General features: G+C 38.9%; 2 protein-coding genes across 2 annotated transcripts in view; both read right to left on the bottom strand.

The window, feature by feature from the left end:
- LOC125232256 (regulating synaptic membrane exocytosis protein 1) overlaps nt 1–22,668 on the bottom strand; it is a 195,316-nt gene that overhangs the window by 64,756 nt on the left and 107,892 nt on the right.
- Nucleotides 7,174–12,119, bottom strand: LOC125232260 (transcription initiation factor IIA subunit 1). Its single transcript, XM_048137921.1, has one exon. The coding sequence runs from the start codon at nt 11,745–11,747 to the stop codon at nt 10,761–10,763; it is 987 nt and encodes a 328-aa protein (XP_047993878.1). The 5' UTR covers nt 11,748–12,119; the 3' UTR covers nt 7,174–10,760.

The following is a 22,668-nucleotide window of genomic DNA, read 5'->3' as shown; positions in this document are numbered from 1 at the left end:
GGTAGACTGCTTCTACACCACTATGCGTAAGCGAGCCACATCCCTGGTGCGCAGGATACGGGCCAGCTCCAACAGCATCCTGACCATGATTGCGGACAGGGTTGATGGCCTATACCTAAATAATTGCTGCATGACCCATGCACTTAGGAATAAGTAGATTTAAGTTAAATGTAAATAGTTACGTATACTAACACTAGTCTTAAGTTGTTCTATATATTATGTTACTAACAAAAATGATCCAAGTTGGTCCTAAATAAATTAATATTATTATTATTATTATATTCTTTATTTATTTTCTTTCTTAGGCTAGGCTGTTTATAATATGAATATAAAAGTAAAATACGAAAACACATACACAACAATATAAAACACATATAAACACATTATAAAAAACCTAACCTAGGGTGCCGCCAGCAGCGGGGCAGGGCCCAAGCTGCCGGTGGTTAGGGCTGCAGAGAGAGGAACCGTCGAACTATCCGTGCTGTGTCCAAGATCACCGCCTTCTGCATCTGGCCCTTGATCCAGCCACCTAGCGAGAGTCTCTTAAGATGTTGGTCGAGACTCTTCGCTATGAGACCGTTCGCTGAAACGACTATCGGAACAATGATCGTTGATTCAACATCCCACATGGCGGTTATCTCGTGAGCCAAGTCTAGGTACTTACTGGACTTGTCCTTCTCGGCTTTCACGAGATTCTCATCATGGGGGATGGTGATGTCAACGAGCACTGCCGGCGTTGCAGTCGATCTATTATCACAATGTCAGGTTTATTGGCTACAATAGTCCTGTCAGTGATAATAGATCGATCCCAATAGAGCGTGGCACGACCATTTTCGAGAACTGGCGCAGGTAAGTACTTGTAGTACGGTACTTCGCGGTCCACAAGGCCGTATTGAAGAGCAAGTTGCTGGTGAATAATCCTGGCTACGAGATTATGTCTGTGCAAGTACTCGCCGTTAGCAAGATGAGAACAACCGGAAATAATATGCCTGAGTGACTCTCCGGGACGGCGGCATGCCCGACAAATGTCGACCGTACCGTCCTTCAGGATATATTTCCGGTAGTTGTTCGTCATCATAACTTCGTCCGCAATTGCACAGGCAAAACCCTCGGTTTCTCCGAAGAGGTCCCCGAATCGTAACCAGTTCACCGATGCGAGCAGATCTACATCGGGTCCCGTGAGGGCCTTGTAGAACCGCCCGTGTAGCTGCTTGCTCTCCCATACCGCCTTGCGGTCCGCAGTACTTAGTACCACAGGTTTGCGCCAGTTCTGTTTCGCCAAGGAGAGCGGCGTGAGGTTTCCGTCCACTGCCACCACATCACGATGCATCCCGCACTCGTTGTTAAGGAAGTAATTCCTGAGATTGTACACCTCACGGTTGTGGAGATCTTTGGCGTTTAGGAAGCCTCGACCTCCGCACTTCCGTGGGATGTACAATCTCATAACAGACGAGCGCGGGTGTAACATACGGTGTGTGGTAAGCAGTGAGCGGACCCTCCGATCCAGGGCGTCCAGCTCAGTCTGGGTCCACCGTAGTATGCCAAAGGAGTATATGAGTAGAGGCATTACCCAGGCGTTAAAGGCGCGCACTTTGTTGCCTCCTGACAAAAGACTGTTAAGGACTTTTGTCAGCCGACTGAAAAAGCGCTCCTTCACCGACCGTCTAATGCCAACATCCTCAATACCCAACGACTGTGACATACCAAGGTACTTATAGGTTTCTGATTCAGAGATAGATCTGAACGACATCGTCTCAGAAAGTTGTAAATTTTCTGAATTTACAACCTCCCCCCGCTGCACATGCATGACCGCACACTTATCGACACCAAACTCCATTCTGATGGCGGTACTGAAAACTTCTGTGGTTTTCAATAGCACCATCAGGTCTTGGGTGTTCGGTGCAAATAGTTTGAGATCGTCCATGTACAGAAGGTGAGAGATTATTATTATTATTAACATACCCCAACGATACGATACAAGTTGCAGGCGCCCATAGGCTACGGTGACCCCTTGCCATCAGGCGGACCGTATTCTTGTTTGCCACCGACGCAGTATATAAAAAATACCCCACTTGACCTTGAAATTTACAGTTTGCCCCCTTTTCATTTTGGCCATTTTCTACAATTAATATTAATAAATTTATAATAGTATTTTATACAGTCGTGGTATAATACAAAGCTTTTCAGTCGAGTACCATGTTTAGGCCACGAAGCTTGCTGAGTGGCCTAATAGTACGGTACGAGAGTTAAAAGCTTAATTATATCACTATTGTATACAATACTTTTTCTACGAGTCATCATCTTCATCATCAATGGACGGAAATATCATCATTCATGCAAGTTAAAATTAATGTTAATAGAGTCGTTCACCGTTGTATCAACATCGAATTACCTAGCAACCAATTGTTTGTAATAACCGTCTCTGATTGGCCGATAACGCGACAGATAAAAAAAATGTGTTTCAGATGCAGGAAAATTTGCCAGGTATCGCAAATTAATCAACATCGAATTACCTAGCAACCAATTGTTTGTAATAACCGTCTCTGATTGGCCGATAACGCGACAGATAAAAAAAATGTGTTTCAGATGCAGGAAAATTTGCCAGGTATCGCAAATTAGTATAGAAATTGTATGAAGTTCTATTTTTGAAATTATTACAGTTAACTAAAGTCAACTATAATGAGCTTATTATAATTGAGTCGGAACTGCCATAGAGTATCCAACACTGAAAAGTTAGCACTTATAGTTTAGTCTGTGGTGGCCTAATTGACAGATTATACTTAACACTTTCGCTACCAAGAACCCGACTGTCGGGTACACCGCTCGTAGAAGCGTAGCCGATTACATGGGTTTCCCCGTATGTAGCGAAAATGTCGTAGCGCCGCGTAGAGCCCGGTTTCGAAAGTGTTAAGGTGGTTTTCCACCGGCAGGGCGTGAATGGGCAGAGCGGGGAGGGAATTGAAATCGCCCGGACCCTTTTCCACTAAAAATTGCCAATTAATAGCCATCGCGGGCCTGCGCGAGCCCGCGCGTGCCTGCGCGTGCCTGCCGCAGATTGTAGGTTTCATACGATTCTCTATGTCGAAAGCAATACGGTACATTTTTACACTAATAAATATCTCAATTCAAGTCTCGCACATCCTCTTCAATCCGCGCCTCGCCATGTCTCGTCGCGCTCTGCCGGTAGAATACCACCTTCGAGTTAATTTATACTCTAAATAGGAAGCAATACGGTTAATTTTTACACTAACTAATATTTCAATTCACGTCCCGCACATCCACGTCAATCCACTCCTCTCCACGCTAAGCCACTTTTCGTCTCGCTCTGCTGGCGGGAAACTAACATCAGAGTTAATTTATACTTTAAGTCGGAAACAATACAGTTCATTTTTACACTAACAAATATCTCAATTAAAGTCCCGCACATCCAAGTCAATCTTTACTATTTCCACCAAAGATGCGCTGGGCGAGAATTTAAAATTCGCCATACAAATTTCAATTCCCTCTCCGCTCTGCCCATTCACGCTCTCCCGGTGGAAAACCACCTTTACAGTCGACAAGTAGAAAAAGATAATCTTTTCAATTTGTAGAGGTTAGCAATATTCATAACTATGCCAAATTTCAAATCGATACCATAAGTAGTTCTTGAGATAGATTTGTTCTCTTTGTTATGCTTACATATAGTGTTCAAGTCAAATTTTGTCAAGCTCGATTTCTTATAAGTAATCGGATATCGGATTCATGAGGAATTGAGGAAACTCCTCAAACCTTAACGGTATATTATATATTATATTATATATTATAGGACATTCTTACACAGATTGACTGAGCCCCACGGTAAGCTCAAGAAGGCTTGTGTTGTGGGTACTCAGCCAACGATATATATAATATATAAATACTTATATACATAGAAAACATCCATGACTCAGGAACAAATATCTGTGCTCATCACACAAATAAATGCCCTTACCGGGATTCGAACCCGGGACCGCGGCGCAGCAGGCAGGGTCACTACTGACTGCGCCAGACCGGTCGGTCGGTACGTATGTATATTCATTTGTGTTTCCATCAAATTATCACAGATTTAAAGAGTTTAAAAAAATACCAAACACATTTCTACATAATCCAACATTCGCAAGTACCTTTCACCAGAACCCCAAAAGCGGCGGTTTTTTTTCTTAAAAATTATACCTATACTTTTGTGTATCAGCTACGGAGAATTTTTTTCTCGGATTAAAACGCTCGCGTCGCTCCAGATCTTTCGAAGACGACTCGCTGCGCGGGTCCCTCAACTTAAAACCTTTCTCAGATATTATTTAAAGCGCGAGGCGTTAATCACCAACTACTTACGTCTCCTTGAAAGCAAACACAGGTATGTTATGTATAGGTACCTACCTACGACCTACTTATATTGAAGTAAAGACTCGACTACGAAGGACGTTGCATCGTAAGTGCGTTTTCACGTTATCCGATCCGATATCGGACGTAGGACCGATATCCCATACATTACAGCTGCGCCATCTTGGAATTTTTCCATAGAAATCCTTCCGACATGCGATATCAGATCGGATAATGTGAAAACGGACTAACATCGCACGTCGTGTCATGTCTTTATATTATTACCTATTGTGCTTCGACAGTTACGACAAGCATTATTAGAATAGAATGACTGATTAAACCGGTGAACTCACATTAATTCTCAAATGTTAGGGTGTAAGGTCAATAATATTATGTGTAGGTATGTATGTCTAGGCTGGGTTAGCAATGTTAGCATTCATTTGATGATAGCTTATTATGACGAGTACTTTCTGTTAAAAAATAATTAAGTACAAGTGAAGTTAGTCCATGCCACGTGAGGCATTTTTATTCATTTGATTGAATTGAAAAATTGCATTTTACGCATAGGTACGGAGTACTTTAATGGAAAGCCGCGTATATTTTATAAAAATACATAATTATAATTTTTCTTCAACGTTACATTGATACGAATAAAAACTAACTTTATAAGCAGCACGGGAAGCATGGTCGCGCGATAGACGATAAAATAGCAGGCCGTCCCTATCGCTCTATCTGGTAAGTGCGATAGGGACGGCCTGATATTTTATCGTCTATCGCGCGACAATGCTTCCCGTGCTGCTCTCCTGTGAATTTATTTAATTATATCACGCTAAGATAATGTGCGGTAAGATTGAAAGTTTTTTTTGAGTGATATAACGAAGCACTACGGCGGATTTCTATCATAACCCGCAAGAAAAACCCTCAATCATACTCCATGCTACTACAACGTTATTAGATAGACGTGATAGGTGTAATATGAGAAAGTAGGTGAACTAGATAGTTGTGTGAGAAATCCAATCAATGAGCTAGAGCTACTTCATTTTGCGGATATCTGCGTCCAAATCCCCCCGGCGCAAATGGGGGTAAATATTTTGGCGGGCATCGAGTGAAATATTAAATCACGCGGTAAGTCGATTACAAACAGCTATCGTGGGCAGCAGCCCCGCTGCGCTGGATTAGGTACGCTTATAAATTGAAGTTTCTCTTTGAAATTGAAGTCCGAAACTTTTGATTCTGTCCTCCCGTCTGTGGAGAATAAGGGTATGCGCCCACGGGCAGGGGCGGCTCACTCCACGATTCTATCGCCGCGCAACAAGTACATGCTGGCGGCCGCGAGTTCGCGGCCTAATCAGGGGTGGCGCGCGTTCTCACGGAATGCACGTCCGCACTTTCAATTGTTACTTTACGTCGCGTGTTTTTTTTAAAGTTTTATATGCGATGTCCGCGTGAGAATGGCTAATAATGCTTAGTTAAATAGACATCATGAATAAAATAGGACAATCTTACACATCTACTATTGATTAAGTCCCACGTAAAAGTTCAATAAGGCTTGTGATGTCGGGACTTAAACAAAAATATATAAATACTGTATACCTACCTACCCTGTATACCTAGAATGTACCCAAGACTGGAATATAATAGTATAACATTTTATCTGAGTATTAATTCGTTTTATCCATAGGCAGCCCTATCGTCAGACACTGCGCAGTGCGCACGTGCGGCTCGTTTTTTTGTTAGAATTTTATAGGCATTTAAAAGGCGGCTTTTCGTGAACATCAAAAAAAACCAGTGGGCCTTCTGTACTTGTACTATTATACAGGGTGTCCCAAGAATATGGGACATGAAGGGAAAGTACCTAAAATATCACAGATAGGATATATTGCTGAAAGAAGACTTTATTTTATTTTTAAAACTTAGTAAAACTGCATTTAAAGATTTTTTTTTTTTTTGAAAAATTGCATGGACAAAATTTAAGGCTAAGGAGTATGCTATGTAAAATGTTAAAATTCATGGTCTTCCTTTTATGTCCGACACTATGTTATTTAGAAAAAAATAATCCTTATGATGAAACGTATCGATCGGTATGACAAAATTACAGAATGATTTTTTTTTCTCGTGTAGCGGGTTTGATTCCCGGTTTAACCATGTAATTATTTAAAAATCTATGAATGCAGTTTTACTTAGTTTTAAAAATAAAATAAAGTCTTCTTTTAGCAAAATACCCTATCCACGATATTTAAAGTACTTTCCGTTCATGTCCCATAGTCTTGGGACACCCTGTATATTCTGTGCCACGGGCAACTTTGTCGCCGCAACTATTTTGTCTCTCACATCCAGTCTATGAAAAGTTGCGTCGCTACGTATGCGTACTTCTCGAGATAGATGGGACAGACAGACGCGCATCATAATAAGTGCATTTTCACATTATCCGATACGATATCGGATGTAGGACCGATATTCCATATATTTCAGCCGCCAACTTTGATATCCTTCCTAAGTTCCTACATTCGATATCGGATCGGATGATGTGAAAACGCACTATCCTAATCTTTTTCGGTACGGAACCGTAAAAAAGTGTACTTATGCGAAAACAGTGTGCGTAGCCGAATGCTCAATCGTTTGAGCATTCGGCTACTCACACTGGTGTCAGGTCCTAGCCAAAGTGCCATTATTGACTGAAAACGTCAAACAAAACCTGAGTAGGATAACGCATTACGCACTGTAAGCGCGTGAGCGTGACTTTTCGTTAAATAATCGGCGTTGGTCATCTTGGCTAGATTACCTTAGGTTTTTAGGTTTCGGTTTGAGGATATTAAAAATAAAATAATTTAGGAATAATGTAACATATTTTTATTATAATTACAATTTTCGTCCAAAATTTCAATCATCACAAACCGCAAGAAACTTAAATGAGAACTAAGTTGATGCATTATTTCTACCTATACAATATTAGAACAGAACAACACATACAGAGAACACGTTCCAAAATAGGTATTGTTTAACCCACCTATTAAAATTAACAATAAAATTAGATACTATTGATCATATCACAATATATGCTAAAAAACTAAAGGTTTTTTTTTCACATTCCTTCTCTTTTAGGTATGTAACAATTTGTTAATAGATATCATTTCTGGACCCCAGTATAAAGCTAAAACTTAAAATTGTATGAATCTGAACTACTTAGCGGCTGGAAAGGCCCGACGCCATTGGCCAAGAGCTTGCCCATAACGGCAAATTATAAGTAATCCGTAAAATTATAAGTTGTAGCTTAGACGAGTAAGTACCTAAATCTGGAAATTTCGTTATCCGTCTCTTTATTAAGATGCTCATCAGACTTAAATCGTGCACCCGGTTATTTATTTGTATCCGAGTAAACGAGATAGCACTATCACTTTTTATTGATATTGAGCATGAAAATACATATGTAATACGAAAATAAACTAAGGGTAAATGGTCCAGTATGAAACATTAATATTTTAGGTCTACATGTTTTGAAATTGTGGTTTTTATTCCAGACTCATAAGTCAAAAACATAAAATCGTTTAAGTTTATTTTAGATTTTTATTTAATTATTTGTTTGTAATTATTTTCTATCGAATTGATGATATCATTGAATTATCAATCTCAACTCTATTTTATTTGAAATACAATGAATATAGTTTTTACATATTAAAAAAACAGTTGTCTTTTAAAACTTTTGCAATAAGTATCAATCCAAAGGTGTTGTCCGCCTCTTAATCACGCATATTCGATCAATATAGAGAAGTAGATAACGAAATGTCGTTCACAGTAAGCCCTCTAGACATTTCCATCCAAGATCATTTAAAATTTATGGCATTTTATGACAATAATAATAATTCATGATCGAAACTTAATGGTCCACGTATACTATTGTGACCTTGATCAATACAAATTGCCTAGGTCAAAAAAGTATTATATGACTCGTAGAAACTCGAACTATGGTTTGACATCTCCATGTGAGTGGGTTACCACTTAGGTGTGTTCGATTCCGTAGATAACACAACATTACGGGATTAAGACACTCGTGAATTCAGATCACAGGTGCCGCGGCCGAATGGCATTTCTCCGACGCGAAACGAAAACGAAACGCTGCGAAAGGTAGTCTGGCTCCGCCAATACGCAAGAGCGATAGAGATAGATATCTACGAGCGTTTCGTTTCGTGAGCGTTTGTGCCATTCGGCTACGCACCCAGAGCAGAAAGTCACGAAATAATTAACGAATCTCTAACCTCGTGCCGCTCACGATAATATTCTTGCCAGGGATTTGGATCATAATTTAAATTGAATAGGGTTTAATGTCATTTGTTAGGTCTTTATAGAGCTAATAAACTCTTCTTTGTTTGTAGGAAAATTGATTATAATTATGTACATTTCAATGTACAATGAGCACCACGAGGCTAGACATTCAGCCGGCCTAGCCAAAATGACAACGTTGACTGTCGTTGTCGCGCCCATACGGAAAAGTATCAGAGAAAGATAGCTACGATAACGATATTAGACCAGCCGCCGTATTATGCTTCTGTGCCCTCACCTCCATTTATATACGCCGGCAGGACTCAGGGTGGCTATCAAAGATGCCAATCGTTACGTCAGTAAGAACTAAATCAGTCAAGGTATTAAATATAGACGCGAACAAAGTGGCAAAAATATCTATACACGACTTTATTGCTTATACCTTATACGTTAAGGGTGTGGATACATATTTTAGGCACTTAGTTCGCGTCTATATTTTATACGTTAACTATACTCTCTATCACTCTCGTATATTAGTGCAACAAAAACAATAGCGTTTCGTTCTCTTTGGCGCAACTGTTTGTCATTTTGGTCAGGCATCCGTGTGTGAGAAGAACAGACAGTTAACCATGTTTTTAAACTAAAACGTCAATATGATACCTTGTTACATAATAGATAAAAACTTTATGCTAAGCAAACACTGATGCCTTTGATAAAATAGGTAGTAGATTAGTTATAACCAAAACTGTAATATCCCAATAGAGATTAAATTAAAATACATAAAATTAATTAAATTTACTTAGGTAAGTGAAAATAAAGTGTTACTAGAGAAAGGTATCACCTAATAACACCGGACATTAGTTACTAACAGTAATAAGTATAAAGTAATTTATTTTTGTAAAATGCAGACTTTTTACATTTTTTAACTGACCATCAAAAGCATGGCTCAGCTAAGAGTCTACCTTGTGTAAATTCATATGCCAAGGCCAAGGATGTATACAGAAATTTGAATCTGTTCATAAATGAAATGTATACTATACATATTTGATATTCACTTTTTTAACTAAATTTTTGGTGAACAATGGAATTGATTACATAAAAATATTAAAATCAGTAGTTATTTCGGGATTGCACAGATGTCATATGAAACACAATGACAATAGCACATGAGAAATAGGTACTACCTACTTTTTCCTTCATGTTTAAAAATAGGAAGGTTTTTCCAAGCAAAATATTTTAGTGTTTCTTGTGATTTTCTTGTGCTTAAAATGTAATGCTATAAGTTTTATTTCTTACAATTTTGATTTTAAGATTTAGGAATTATATTGTCATTGACATAGTTTGTGTTGTTTGTACTAAAAGTAGTTTTTTATTAATGCTAATTAGCTTCACTAAACTGTTTCATTCTAACAGTCACTAAACAACCAAAACAATTGTACACAGAATGCTTCTTTACTTTCTATAAATAAAATGAATATTTTATAAATCCAGCTCTTAAATATTTTTGTTATGGCACAAGAGTGATCTTGATAACTGGTTACAAATAAGAAAACAAACAAGTCTCAAAATGTTACTAGTTGGCATTTAATTAGTGAAGCTAATAAAGCAAATTAAAATGAAGTATCTATGTGATAAGGTATTTCTATTAAACTACTTGTGAACCAATACCCTGAATTATAAAAAAAAATCTCAAATTAACACTTTCTGGACTATGCATTTTAGACATTGAAATTCTATCAATAAAACATCTTTTAAAATTAGAATAAATACCAAGTGACAATTGTGAGTGAATCATAAAACAATAACATTTTTTTAACTAAATATTGAAAATATTAGGTAGGTGATATTTCGAAATATTTCCTCTTGGAAAATAATTTTAGACTGACACAGTTATAATTGGGAAATCGGACAAATCATCACTGATATGAGCTAACATGTTAACTGTTTAATATCATGATATAATTATATGGTGGAACATATTTTGGTTGACATTTTTAGCTGTTACTTGCATTACACTAGTTGTCTTTTGACTCAAAATAGCCTGTCTATATTACTGATCACCATTTGCCGTTAAACATTTTCATTTGGTAAGAATTGTTATAATAGTCATAAGACACCTTACACATTAAAATACACAGAACTTGTATTTTTGGTAGGAGAACATTTCACCACTCTGCATCTCCATTGGCTTTTTGAAAGACATAATCTTTACCAGCTAAATTCATTATCCCGTCTTTTAAGTAAAACTTCCACTTGTTGCGACTGCGAGTAATTTTGTCATATTGACATACAACCACATTATCTGTATCAAACATATCACCAGGCTCTTCATCAGATACATCATCGCCCGAGTTGAGAGGCTCCTCCTCAGCACCTCCGTCTTCATCCCGCTCCTCCTCCTCCTCCTCTGCTGGCTCTTCTCCAGATTCCTCATCGTCATCATCATCCCCTGCTGCATCATCTGAGCCCTCACCTCCATTTGAGCCTTCATCATCTGAAGAATCCAGTGCTCCATCTAGGGAAAATGGGGCCGCACCACTACGGCCACCTCCTCCACCATCAAACTCATTTTGTTGCGCTGCTAGAGCAGAGTTGATATGTTGTTGAAGTAGAGTTGCAGCTAGCGGCTGAGGTAAACTAATAGTGGCATTGATTATGGGCCCAGTCAATACCTGATGAAGTTTGTTGCCGTTAAGAGCTGAGGCTGGAATTTGAATAGTGAAAGAGCGCGGTTGCGAGCCTGGGACACCAGGCTGCGCCGGAAGAGTCAGTTGCACTGGAACTTTATTGCTGGGGTCTAAAACGTGGGGATGAGTACCGGCCAAGTTGGGGCCTGGTGCTCCATGTTCAGAGCCTGAACTTTGATGACTTGAACTTTGCGCCATATGCGCATCTGGAATACGTTTTTGGATCGTATTACTGCCATTTGCTTTTTGAAAATGTTGTAACACTGGTGGTGGTGGCATCGCCGGTTCCAATGGAGGATGTTCCAATGCGCCACTGTCGGTTAATTTGGTCTTCCATAATTGTTTTAATTCCTGCAGCACTTGCTCATCCACACCGTCATCTAAAAAACAGTCCCGTACTCCGGCTATAACGTCATCTACTACTGTATTGTAAAGTTTAATAACGGACGATTGACTCGACGTCATCTTGATATGAGGTTTACTCTGAGTCGTTTACTGGTATCATTCGTGATAAATATGAACTATTGTAAGCTCACTACGATGATAGTATTCCTATCGAAAAATGTGTATCAACTTTCGGAATCACATCTCAAAGCGACAAGGCAGTCTACACAGCCATTATGACGAAACAATTACAATTTCACATCCAATCCAATGAGGTTCAAAATCGCACGATTACTAATAAGTAAAACGTTTGGGTTTAGTCCACTCCATATCTATAAGGTTTCCAGGAAAATATTTAACACTAAATTTGACAATTCACCACTAAACATAACCTACAAACGAAAAGCAGAATTTGCCAGATTACGAATATTGTCTCTGGTCACAGTGGCCATTGATATTGCACGAGTGTACTGCGCATGCGTGATTGCAGCGCCACCAGCGCGCGCCGAACATCGGAGACGCTAACTAAATATTGTTATGAAATAATAATAAATACACATTTATTTAATTTTATCTAAATTAATTTTTAGAAGCTAAGTAGTATTCACAATTCACATTAAAATAAATGGAAACCAGGAAATTCGTTTCGTTGGATGGGTGACACAGTAGTGTTGCCAGTGAAATAAATATCATGACACCTCTTCTAGGAAACGTCAAAATACTTCAAATTTTTGCCAACTTCGAAATTACCAAGTTTGTACAAACTGCAAAGCTAAATGTTTCACAGGAATTAAAATATTTATAATAGGACTAATTACATTAAATCACGGGCACGAACAGGTAGTTAAATTAAAGAAATAACATTAACATTAAAAATAATAAGTGATTTCATAGGACAGTAAAGTTATGATTATCATTATTATGATAGATTAGAAGATATTGATGCAGGCTAGCAGCTCCGAGATAAGGGCTTTATATAGTGAATGTATTATTAGATTATTACCTAGGCAGATTAGAGGTTACTTCTACTTTCCATACTATTAGGCAGGTAAGAAGTTGTTATACTGTTTTTGACGAGCGCTCTGGCCATGGCCTAGCGCGTAGTGACCCTGCCTACTACGCTGCGGTTCCGGGTTCGAATCTCAGTAAGGGCATTTATTTGTGCGATGAGCACAGATATTTGTTCCTGAGAATCCTGAGTCATGGGTGTTTTCTATGTATATACTCGTACGTATTTATGTATCCATACTAATATTATAAAATGGGAAAGTGTGTGTGTCTGTTTGTTTGTCCGTGTTTAACGGCAAGACGGAGCGACGAATTGACATGATTTTTTAAGTAAAGATAGTTGAAGGGATAGAGAGTGTCATAGGCCACTTTTTGTCTCTGTCCAACCTCCCATTTCCCTAGAATGGGGGGTGAAAGTTTGTATGAACCATTCCGCAATTTTCGAGTTTAACGCGAGCGAAGTCGCGGGCAAAAGCTATTATTATATATATCGTTGTTTGTCCACGGCTTATGTCAGATAGTTTGCACAAATCAGTTTGCATATTCATTATCTAGATCGCGGCAGTGGACGGCGTCCGCCGGACGCGTCCTTTTGATTTGTTCCTAGTTTAAGTAGTTTGTTCTTAACTTTTTAATATTTACTTATATTATAGGACATTCTTATGTAATATGTATTCTTGTGTATATGTAATTACTATCTTTTGCCCGCAGCTTCGCTGGCGTTAGAAAGGACAAAAAGTAGCCTATGTTGGCTACTTATGTCAATCTCCATCCCTTCAACTATCTCCACTTAAAAAAATCACGCCAATTCGTCGCTCCGTTTTGCCGTGAAAGACGGACAAACAAACAGACACACACTTTCCTATTTATAATATTAGTATGGATTTTAGATATGTTACTGTTTCTGACCATATGAATTCAGTTGTTTGTAAGGGACCATCCACGCACAGGCGACGCATGTCCTGAGACGCGGAACGGACGTCAGCGCCGCGCCACCCGAATGTAATTAAAAAAACGTCTCCTCAGTACACTTTGTATAGGAAGGACGTAAGACGCGCCCCCAGGCGACGCGGTGCGCGCCACATGCGACGCGCCCCAAGCGACATCCCTTGCGGCGCCTCAAGCGACGCGCCCCAAGCGACGTCCCGCGTGCGCGTACTTCCTACACAAAATGTACTGAGGAGACGTTTTTAGGGTTCTGTAGTCAACTGGGAACCCTTATAGTTTCGCCACTTTCGCCACGTCTGTCTGTCCGTCCGTCCGTCCGTCCGCGGATAATCTCAGTGACCGTTAGCACTAGAAAGCTGAAATTTGATACCAATATGTATATCAATGACGCCGACAAAGTGCAAATATAAAAAGTGGAAAAAAAAATATTTTTTAGGGTACCCCCCCCCCCTACACGTATAGTGAGTGGGGAGTGATTGTTTCTTTTTCATTTCAACCCTAACGTGTAATATATTGTTGGATAGGTATTTAAAAATGGCATATAATTAACCGGGCAACTAAAATATTAAACGGGAAGTTATGTCGGGCATACAATAATATAATTTGGCTGTGTTTTAATATTGTGGCGACAAAAAAAATATATGAGCCTCAAATACTAAGCACCATTATTATTGCAAAAACGGCAGCAAATTTCAAGCGACAAAGATATTGCCGAGGAACATTAAACAATACTTTGGCGACTAAAATAATAATTGGCACCTAGTATTGTAAAGCGTAAGATTTTTAATATTTGTAGGCATATAGATGTTAGCACCTAAATAATTATACTTAGCTCATCGTTTAAAGTAGTATTTAAATGGCGGAGGCAACTAAAAAAAATTATTGGGAAGTGGGTTTTTTTTAAACACATATAAAATCTGTTTTTTTATCATGCAGAAACGTCTGCGAGCGATATTACATATTGCGCAGTTGGTAAGCGCGATGGCCCCGGCAAGGCCAGGTCGCAGGTTCGAGTCCTGCCGGAGGTGTGAATTTTTACATTTTTCCTTTAATTTAAAAATACATATAAAATCGTTTCTTTATGGAAACGTTGGTCTCATCGGAAGATCAGCGCTGGAAGTCACCAGCAACACGCTGAGGTGAGGCCATTTCGTGGCACTTCATTCCTTTCTGTCGTGTTGTTAATGTGTGTTATTTGTCTTGCCTGTGTTCACGAATAAATGTTTATTCTATCCAAACATCGTATTTGAGACCCGTAAACCACGGGTAGTATTTAAATATTTCACATCCTATTTTCGAGCGAGTTGCAAGCGAGGGAACGCGTACCAAATCATTTTATAATAAGTACACAGCAAAAAGAAGTGTATAAGCTTCTAATGGGTCGGTAACGCGCATGTGACACCCCCTTGAGTTGCAGTCGTCCATAGGTTACGTTGACCGTTTTCCATCAGGCGGATCGTATGCTTGTTTGCCACCGACGTGGTATTCAAAAAAATTACCATGACAATCGTATAGTATAATATAACAAGAGCAGAATTATTTTCTGCTAGCAGAAAAGTGGGTTAGGGTTTTAGGTTATTTTTTTTGTAGAATATAAGTCCTACCAAATTTGCTATGTCATATTCTCAGGTACTTTGTATGAACAAAACAACGATAGCAAAAAGGAAATGAAATACAGTCCCAGAGGCACCGTTAGGTACGACGACGAGCGAAGCGAGGAGGAGTGTTAGGTATCTTGCATCCTCAACACACATGACTCGCTATCAAAACAGAAATAGGAAGAAAATGGACAACTTTTTACCGCCTAAATATTATGCAATCAAAAATCTACGGAAGTACTCTTAATCTAGAAGATTATTTTGCTCTTTAACATTATGCCAGCATAAGATTCGATATTATAAAATCTGCGGAACGATTTATGCCAAAGCATATTATGATTAAGGTTTTCCTGCCAAAAAAAATAATCTTTCAGAGTGATGTTAAGACTGCGTAAGGCCAGCCTTAGATTCGATAGAGTAAACGTCATGAAAAGTTAAATTAATTGTATAGACGAAGTTGCCTGCACCCCCAAACACCTAATTTCTTACCCATAAGTATAATATTTTGTCGACCGTTATATTTTATAAGAATCCTTTTTTTATTAAATTGACAGCTCAGGTGATGAGTGCCGATGTATAAATTTTAAATGTAGTTTTTATATTAATTTGCTATATAAATATTTTAAAAGAACTGTATATTTTATATTAATAGACAGCCGTTTTCCTATTAAACTGTATCTCTTAAATTGTTTCCAATATAATAATTCAGTTGCCAAATAAATAGTTGGTACTCGCGTCTGAATAAACCGTAGCCGTAATGACATTAAAATGCTACCTCATATTTAAATATTTTGAGGCCCCATTTTAGTCGCCAAACTATTATTTTTGATACCCATTTCCATGGTTATTCAGTCGCCCGGTTAAATACGTGCCTTTAAAAATGAATAGGGGTTTACTGAAATAATTTTTTGATATTGTTAATATTTTCGGAAATAATCGCTGCAAAAATTAAAAAAAATGCGTCGGCCTCTAACTTTTGAACCTCAGGTTTAAAAAATATGAAAAAAAAAACACGAAAGTAGAACTTTATAAAGACTTTCTAGGAAAAATATTTTGAACTTGATAGGTTGAACAGTTTTTGAAAAAAATACGGGAAATTACGGAACCCTACACTGAGCGTGGCCCGACGTGCTCTTGGCCGGTCTTTTAAATTACACTCAAGCGACGCGGCGCTGACGTCCGTTCCGCGTCTTAAAGCTAGGAACATACTACGCGGATCTATACAATGAATATACACTTAACACTTTCGAAACCGGGCTCTACGCGGCGCTACGACATTTTCGCTACATACGGGTTTCCCCATGTAATCGGCTACGCTTCTACGAGCGGTGTGCCCGACAGTCGGGTTCTTGGTAGCGAAAGTGTTAACCGTGCAAACTATCGGTCGTCGGTCGTGGACGTGGCCTTGAGCGCACGGGCGTCCGATCGAAATCTGGCTCGCTGGATGTTTTGGTCAGCCGAAACCACGTCCCGAAGACCGTGCACACTGATTGGTCGCGGTCGCGGTCGCGCGACCGCGGACGTCCGCGTAGTATGTTCCTAGCTTAAAGCTAGGAACACACTACGCGGACGTCCGTCGTAAATCGACCGCGGTCGGGAATCTGGACAATGGAAATACACATAACCGTGCAAACTATCGGTCGACGGACGCGGACGTGGCCTTGAGCGCACGGACGTCCGATCGAAATCTGGCTCTCTGGATGTTTTGTTCCGTGCACACTGATAGGTCGCGGTCGCGGTCGTTTTACGACGGACGTCCGCGTAGTATGTTCCTAGCTTAAGACATGCGTCGCCTGAGTGTGGGTTGCCACCTCAGAGCATTAAATACTTGCCACTTAAGTTAGCAATTTTGCCTTTTGTTGTAGTGTTGATTTTTAAGTAAGTGGTTGGGTAGTGGGTACCTCTGCTAGCAGTTGCATTTCAGTGACTTAAGGACTTTATATTATAATCCTAGTGTCATTATGAAGAATAGCCGTATGAAATATAACGCCACATACATCAGAAAAAGAAGTTCGTAATCCATTTTTTAAATTGAGTGATTTTATTATTCCCTTTCTTACGAGTACATGATCCATCGTAACGTCAATTGCTTCCTGTATGGCTCGATCGTAACGATGAATTACTTCGTATATATATAGCTGGCAATTTCGATGCGACCGATCGCCACGATATTCGTCCAATCGATCGAAGCAATTAATCGTACCGCGAATGAGGCCCTTTTCGATCCATCGTTGAGCTATTCATGATTGCATGGTTTTTTTGCGATTTCCGATATCGTATTCGATCAAGTAAATCGTTAACGATATTCAAAATATGAAATACACTCGATCGGTCGTTATGATTAATTTGTAACGACGGATTACAAAGATGAATCGTACCGTGTAAACCCCTTAAGCCGATTTTGGAGTAGATCAGATTCAATTCATCTGTATTCTGTATAGGTGCATTGTGCAATGACAAATCTGTATAGGTGCATTGTGCAATTGCAAAACATCTGTTATGTCCAAGTAGAGAGACCGTAGATATAATAAGTATTCTCTCTACATGAATGCTCAAATGTATCATCGCACCACTGAATGACAAACATAACCGGTAGACCGTAACCCGTGGGATGTTGCAGGTAGTTTCATGGCGTCCAGTTATTCGCCGCGCCCGATCGATACGCTCCAGAATGCTAAGCCCGCTCCACCTGACTAGTCAATCCTGACCGCTTTCATCCCCGGTATGTACCTACCCTACATTATGTACATTAGAAGTTTAATCCGTTATTAAATAAAGCTATGGAAATGGATTATGTCGCGTATAATTAATTTACAATACATCCCGACGTTTACAACATTTTCGTGGTCAACGGGTGACTGAGGAAAATTACAATGTGCAAAATCTACCTACATGCAATTCGATATACTTTCCACTGCTCTGAGACTTAATCAGTTTCAATAGTTTTATTTCATGAGTAACTATCGCGGTAACCGCAGACAATATTTCAATATTTTCAATCCGTTATTTAGACATCTGTCCTGTGTGTATTGAATCCCAGGTATTTTTTTGGTAGGGCGTTTTAAGCATTGCAAGCACTTTAGGTATGTTGTTAAATAAGTAGTATTCTTTTTGCTTTCGTATTCCGACTCATATATAACAAATTTAACAAAAACTACGTTTATTTATCTAAATAAAATGTGAACGAACAGGTTTTGAGTTAATTTACATACATATTATAGAAACCTAGATGCTTATTTTGAACTTAGAACTTGCGATCACATGCTGGCATCGTGTTGCCTGCCTGCGTGTCTTTTTAGGGTTCTGTACCAAAAAGGTACAACAGGAACCCTTATGGTGCGACTCTGTCCGTCTGCCTGTCCGTCTGTCACATACCTAAATATCTCGAGAACTACTAATGCTATCAACTTGAAATTTGAGACAGTTGTGAACATTGTACCTCTATTACAAATAGAAAGAATTTTGAAGGAAAATGTAAAAAAAAAATACCGCCGCCCCCCCCCCTCCTTATCTCCGAAGTTTACCAACGAAAAATTATGAAGATTTTAGGAAACATTGGTTTTATGCTAAATATTACAGGAAAAATATAATCGTGTTTGTATCTTGAAAACTTTTTTCTTACTTCACAAAAAAACTTTTCAGATCTTTACTTTCAATTTACCCACCCTTGCGGATGTATATCGTACTTCAAATTAATACGAGATGTTACGTAAACCATCTTCTTTCCAATCTAATAAACTAAAAACTGTTTTAAATTGGTTAACATTATAAATAATTATCCCTGAAAGCCCAACATACTATACATGTCGCGCTAATTAGTTAGCGAATTCACCGAGAGATGGCGCTATACACAATAATGCTCAGTAGTACCTATACTTTTATCTTCTAGTCAAGTCATTAGAGTTATATGAAAACGTAAGATTATTTTAACTAGGTAGTTTGAAAGAAAGTTTGTACGGAACCCTCGGTCTGCGAGTCCGACTCGCACTTGGCCGGTTTTTTTTTGTTTTGTGTTTCTCATGCAAAACATGATTGATTATGTAGTGAAGAGTCAATGACGTCGATGCCAATGTGAATTCATTGCAGAATATAATTTCATAATTCATAAATCATAAATGATCTATTAGGTATATCTAAAAAAAATCGCGCTAGCTGTTCGCGTCTCTCCCCATAACGTTAATGTTTGAGTTTATTTCAATTGTAAGGATATAAGTACATTACGATACAAGTGCGTAAAAGAGGAAGTGCGAAACGAGTGGCGATAAATTAAAACACGACCGAAGGGAGTGTTTTAAATCGACACGAGTTACGAATTTCCTTTTCGCACGTGTAACGTACGACGTTTTTCAGTACAGATGAGCCTCCGAAGTTTCGACCTGGCATATAACGAACAACTTATCGAACTAGTGCGTAAAAAAGCGACCATCTGTACTGAAATAGTACATTACTACAGAGGCCGGGACAAAGGGGGTTGCCGGCCGAAGACATATAGACATATGGTATGTATAGTGCTTTTCTCAAACATGGTATGTGAAATAAATAAAGTCTACTGAAAATAGTAACGGTGCGTCGTAGCGCAAAAATAATCGAATTTTCGTTCCCCTTTGATACCCCGTATATGCTTATAAAAAAACAAAAACGAAAAAAATTTTTTTTGTATGAAAACGCACCCAAAATCAAATATTGTCTAGGGCCCGTACCAGTTGCAGTCGGCACGTCTATAAAGCCCCTTATAGTTTTTTTTTTTAATTGGCTAAATACCTGGATGTTATGTCACAATTATCTGTGTTTGGAAGTTAAATAAAAAGAGGACTTTGCCGGCCTTGGCCTGCAAGGTTTGTATGAAATTCCATTATCTATCAATCGTCCTAGCCGCACCTGCAACGTCATACTTCGCTGCCAATTATAAGGCACATAACATCAATATTTCATACCATGTTTGAGAAAAATATATTACAAAAGTTTACTGTGTATATTAAGGCTAGTAATAAACTCGTACTATACCTACTAATTTCGTTGGGTTATTGCCTCATTTCGTAATAAGTACCTACTATAATTTCTCCATCTTATTTGTAATCAAATACTTATGTACATGCAGTAGACTTGGTAGGGCTCCAAAGTCAGCTTCTGTTGTAGTAAAATTAAGCTTTTGTTTTATTAGCCTATATGGTGTCCCACTGCTGGGCAAAGGCGTCCCCTTCCTTTCTCCAGTCCTCACGGTTTGATGCCCGCTCTTGCCAGTCGCTGCAAAACACGTCGAGGTCGTCCCGCCATCTTTTCTTTGGTCGTCCCCTGCCCCGGCTAATTTGCGGTAACCACTCAGTCGTCACTTTGGCCCACCGTTCCGGGTGCATCCGGCAAACGGCAAAATTAAGCTAGTTCACATAAAATGTATGGGTAGGCCCAGTTGGGTTCCGATTGTTCCGAAGTCAGCTCGTGATACCAGGGTCGACAGAACGACATTTGTCCCGCTCGTTAGATATTATATTTTGATTGTGTAGGTATATTTCGCCAACAGGCAGCAACTCAATATTTATTTAGGTACAAGAAGTAGGCTTCGTTATTTTCATAGCGATTTTCCGGCCAACTTGATCCATGTCGCGATAATTGCTGGGCTGACGGACACTGATTGTAGGGACTTGTTTTAATTGTATACGTAAATTGAACTTGTATTGGTTCTTTACGCAATGATTTTCTACACGGCTGGTTAGTTATAGGTATTTATAGGTACCTACAGACAGTGTTAGATATTTTCAGAATTAAAAATGTTGAGAGATTTATACTTTCAAGAAACTTGAGTTAAAACTTGACGTCATATTTCAGATTATCTTTATTCGAATTTTACCTGGAAATCTTCTTATTTGGTACATAGGTATAATCAGTAAGATGGGTGTTGCGAGGGAACTTAAATTATACTTGTAACTTTGCAGCCGCTTGTAAGTGTAATAGAATTAAAACATTGTCGGTTATCTCAATGAGACCATTACAGGAAAATGAGTTTACACGGAGAGCAATCGCAGTCGTTTTTCCGGTAACGTTTAATTACCTAATTACAGATGCTTATCTACTTGTTAAATACTTAGGTACTTAGATGAGAATCAAATCTGTTTTCTGTTTACGTTATGTTGATAGGTATGTCAAAAATTCCTATGAACTCGTACAGACAGTAACCCACCCTGTGAAACTTTCGGTACAGGCCCCGCAGCCGAATGGCATTTCTCCGACGCGAAACGAAATCGAAACGCCGCGAACGGTAGTCTGGCTCTGTCGCGCCAATACGCAAGAGCGATATTGATAGATATTATACCTACTAGCGTTTAGCTTCATGAGCGTTTCGTGAGCGTTGGTGCCATTCGGCTACGCACCCAGGTTTTTTTTTAATTCAATATTTATGATGTTTAGTTCTTAAAGTCTAGTATCTTTTCTTATGTTAAGCTTTACATTAATAAATAATCATATATTTTAGACGTCTATACTCCTTACTAATACCTACTTAGAACGTGATTATTTTTGACAGGTGATTTCATGTTTACCTGTTGACACCATGCAGACCTTTATAGTTTTTTTTATTAGTATGGAATAAACTGTACCGGAGTAACCGACGAACGCTTATTTTGAATCAATAACGCCAACATTGCCCTGAAATTGACTATCGCGTGCTAGATTTTGATAACAGCCGCGTTGTGTCGCGGAACGCGGAACACGACATTAAAACCCGTAGACGCGGATTATTTACGAGGTAATTTCGCTTGTCGACCCCTCGCACGTCGCAACCGATTTTTAGTGACGGCTCTCGGACGGGCGGGGCCAAATCCGCCCAATTTGCAAATCGAATAATTCCACTGCTAACAGTCCTAAAATAGATTCGACGTCAACTAAATATATGATGTGGTGCACATTGTGTTGTGTAGTGTGTATTGAATATTTTGCACGCAAAAACTTTTAAGTATTATACAAGGCCTGGATGACTCAATTATTAATATATCTATCCAATACCTGTAAACGAGCAATTCTTGTATATTTATTTATACCGGCGATCTTTTAAATAGTTGTAATGATTTCGCTGAAATTTGTTAAGTGGGGGTTTTCGAAGGTGAAAAATCGATCTTCGAGCTTAGGTCCCGGGAAACGCGAATTTTCCAGTTTTCGAACTCCTCCGCTCGGCTGCCCAGCTAATATATATATATAATATCATTTTATTTACGAATGTTAAACGCACAGTTTTTAACACCTTTAGGAAATAAAACTTTAGTTGTTTCTAAGAAAATGCTATTTCCGTTTGTTTGTGATGTTCTGCTATTAATAATATGATTCAGATATAGGTTTTTTTTAAACGGTACTACAAACACCGTCTCTTATTATCACTCCAAACAATGAAATCTGCCTCCCAGTGAGTGATGATACGCAAGGAAACTTTGTTTAAATACACGCCTTTACGCTTCACAATC

The sequence above is a fragment of the Leguminivora glycinivorella genome, chromosome 12 (genome assembly GCF_023078275.1).
Source record: "Leguminivora glycinivorella isolate SPB_JAAS2020 chromosome 12, LegGlyc_1.1, whole genome shotgun sequence".
Lineage (NCBI taxonomy): Eukaryota > Metazoa > Arthropoda > Insecta > Lepidoptera > Tortricidae > Leguminivora > Leguminivora glycinivorella.
This window is presented reverse-complemented; position numbering and strand designations above follow the sequence as displayed.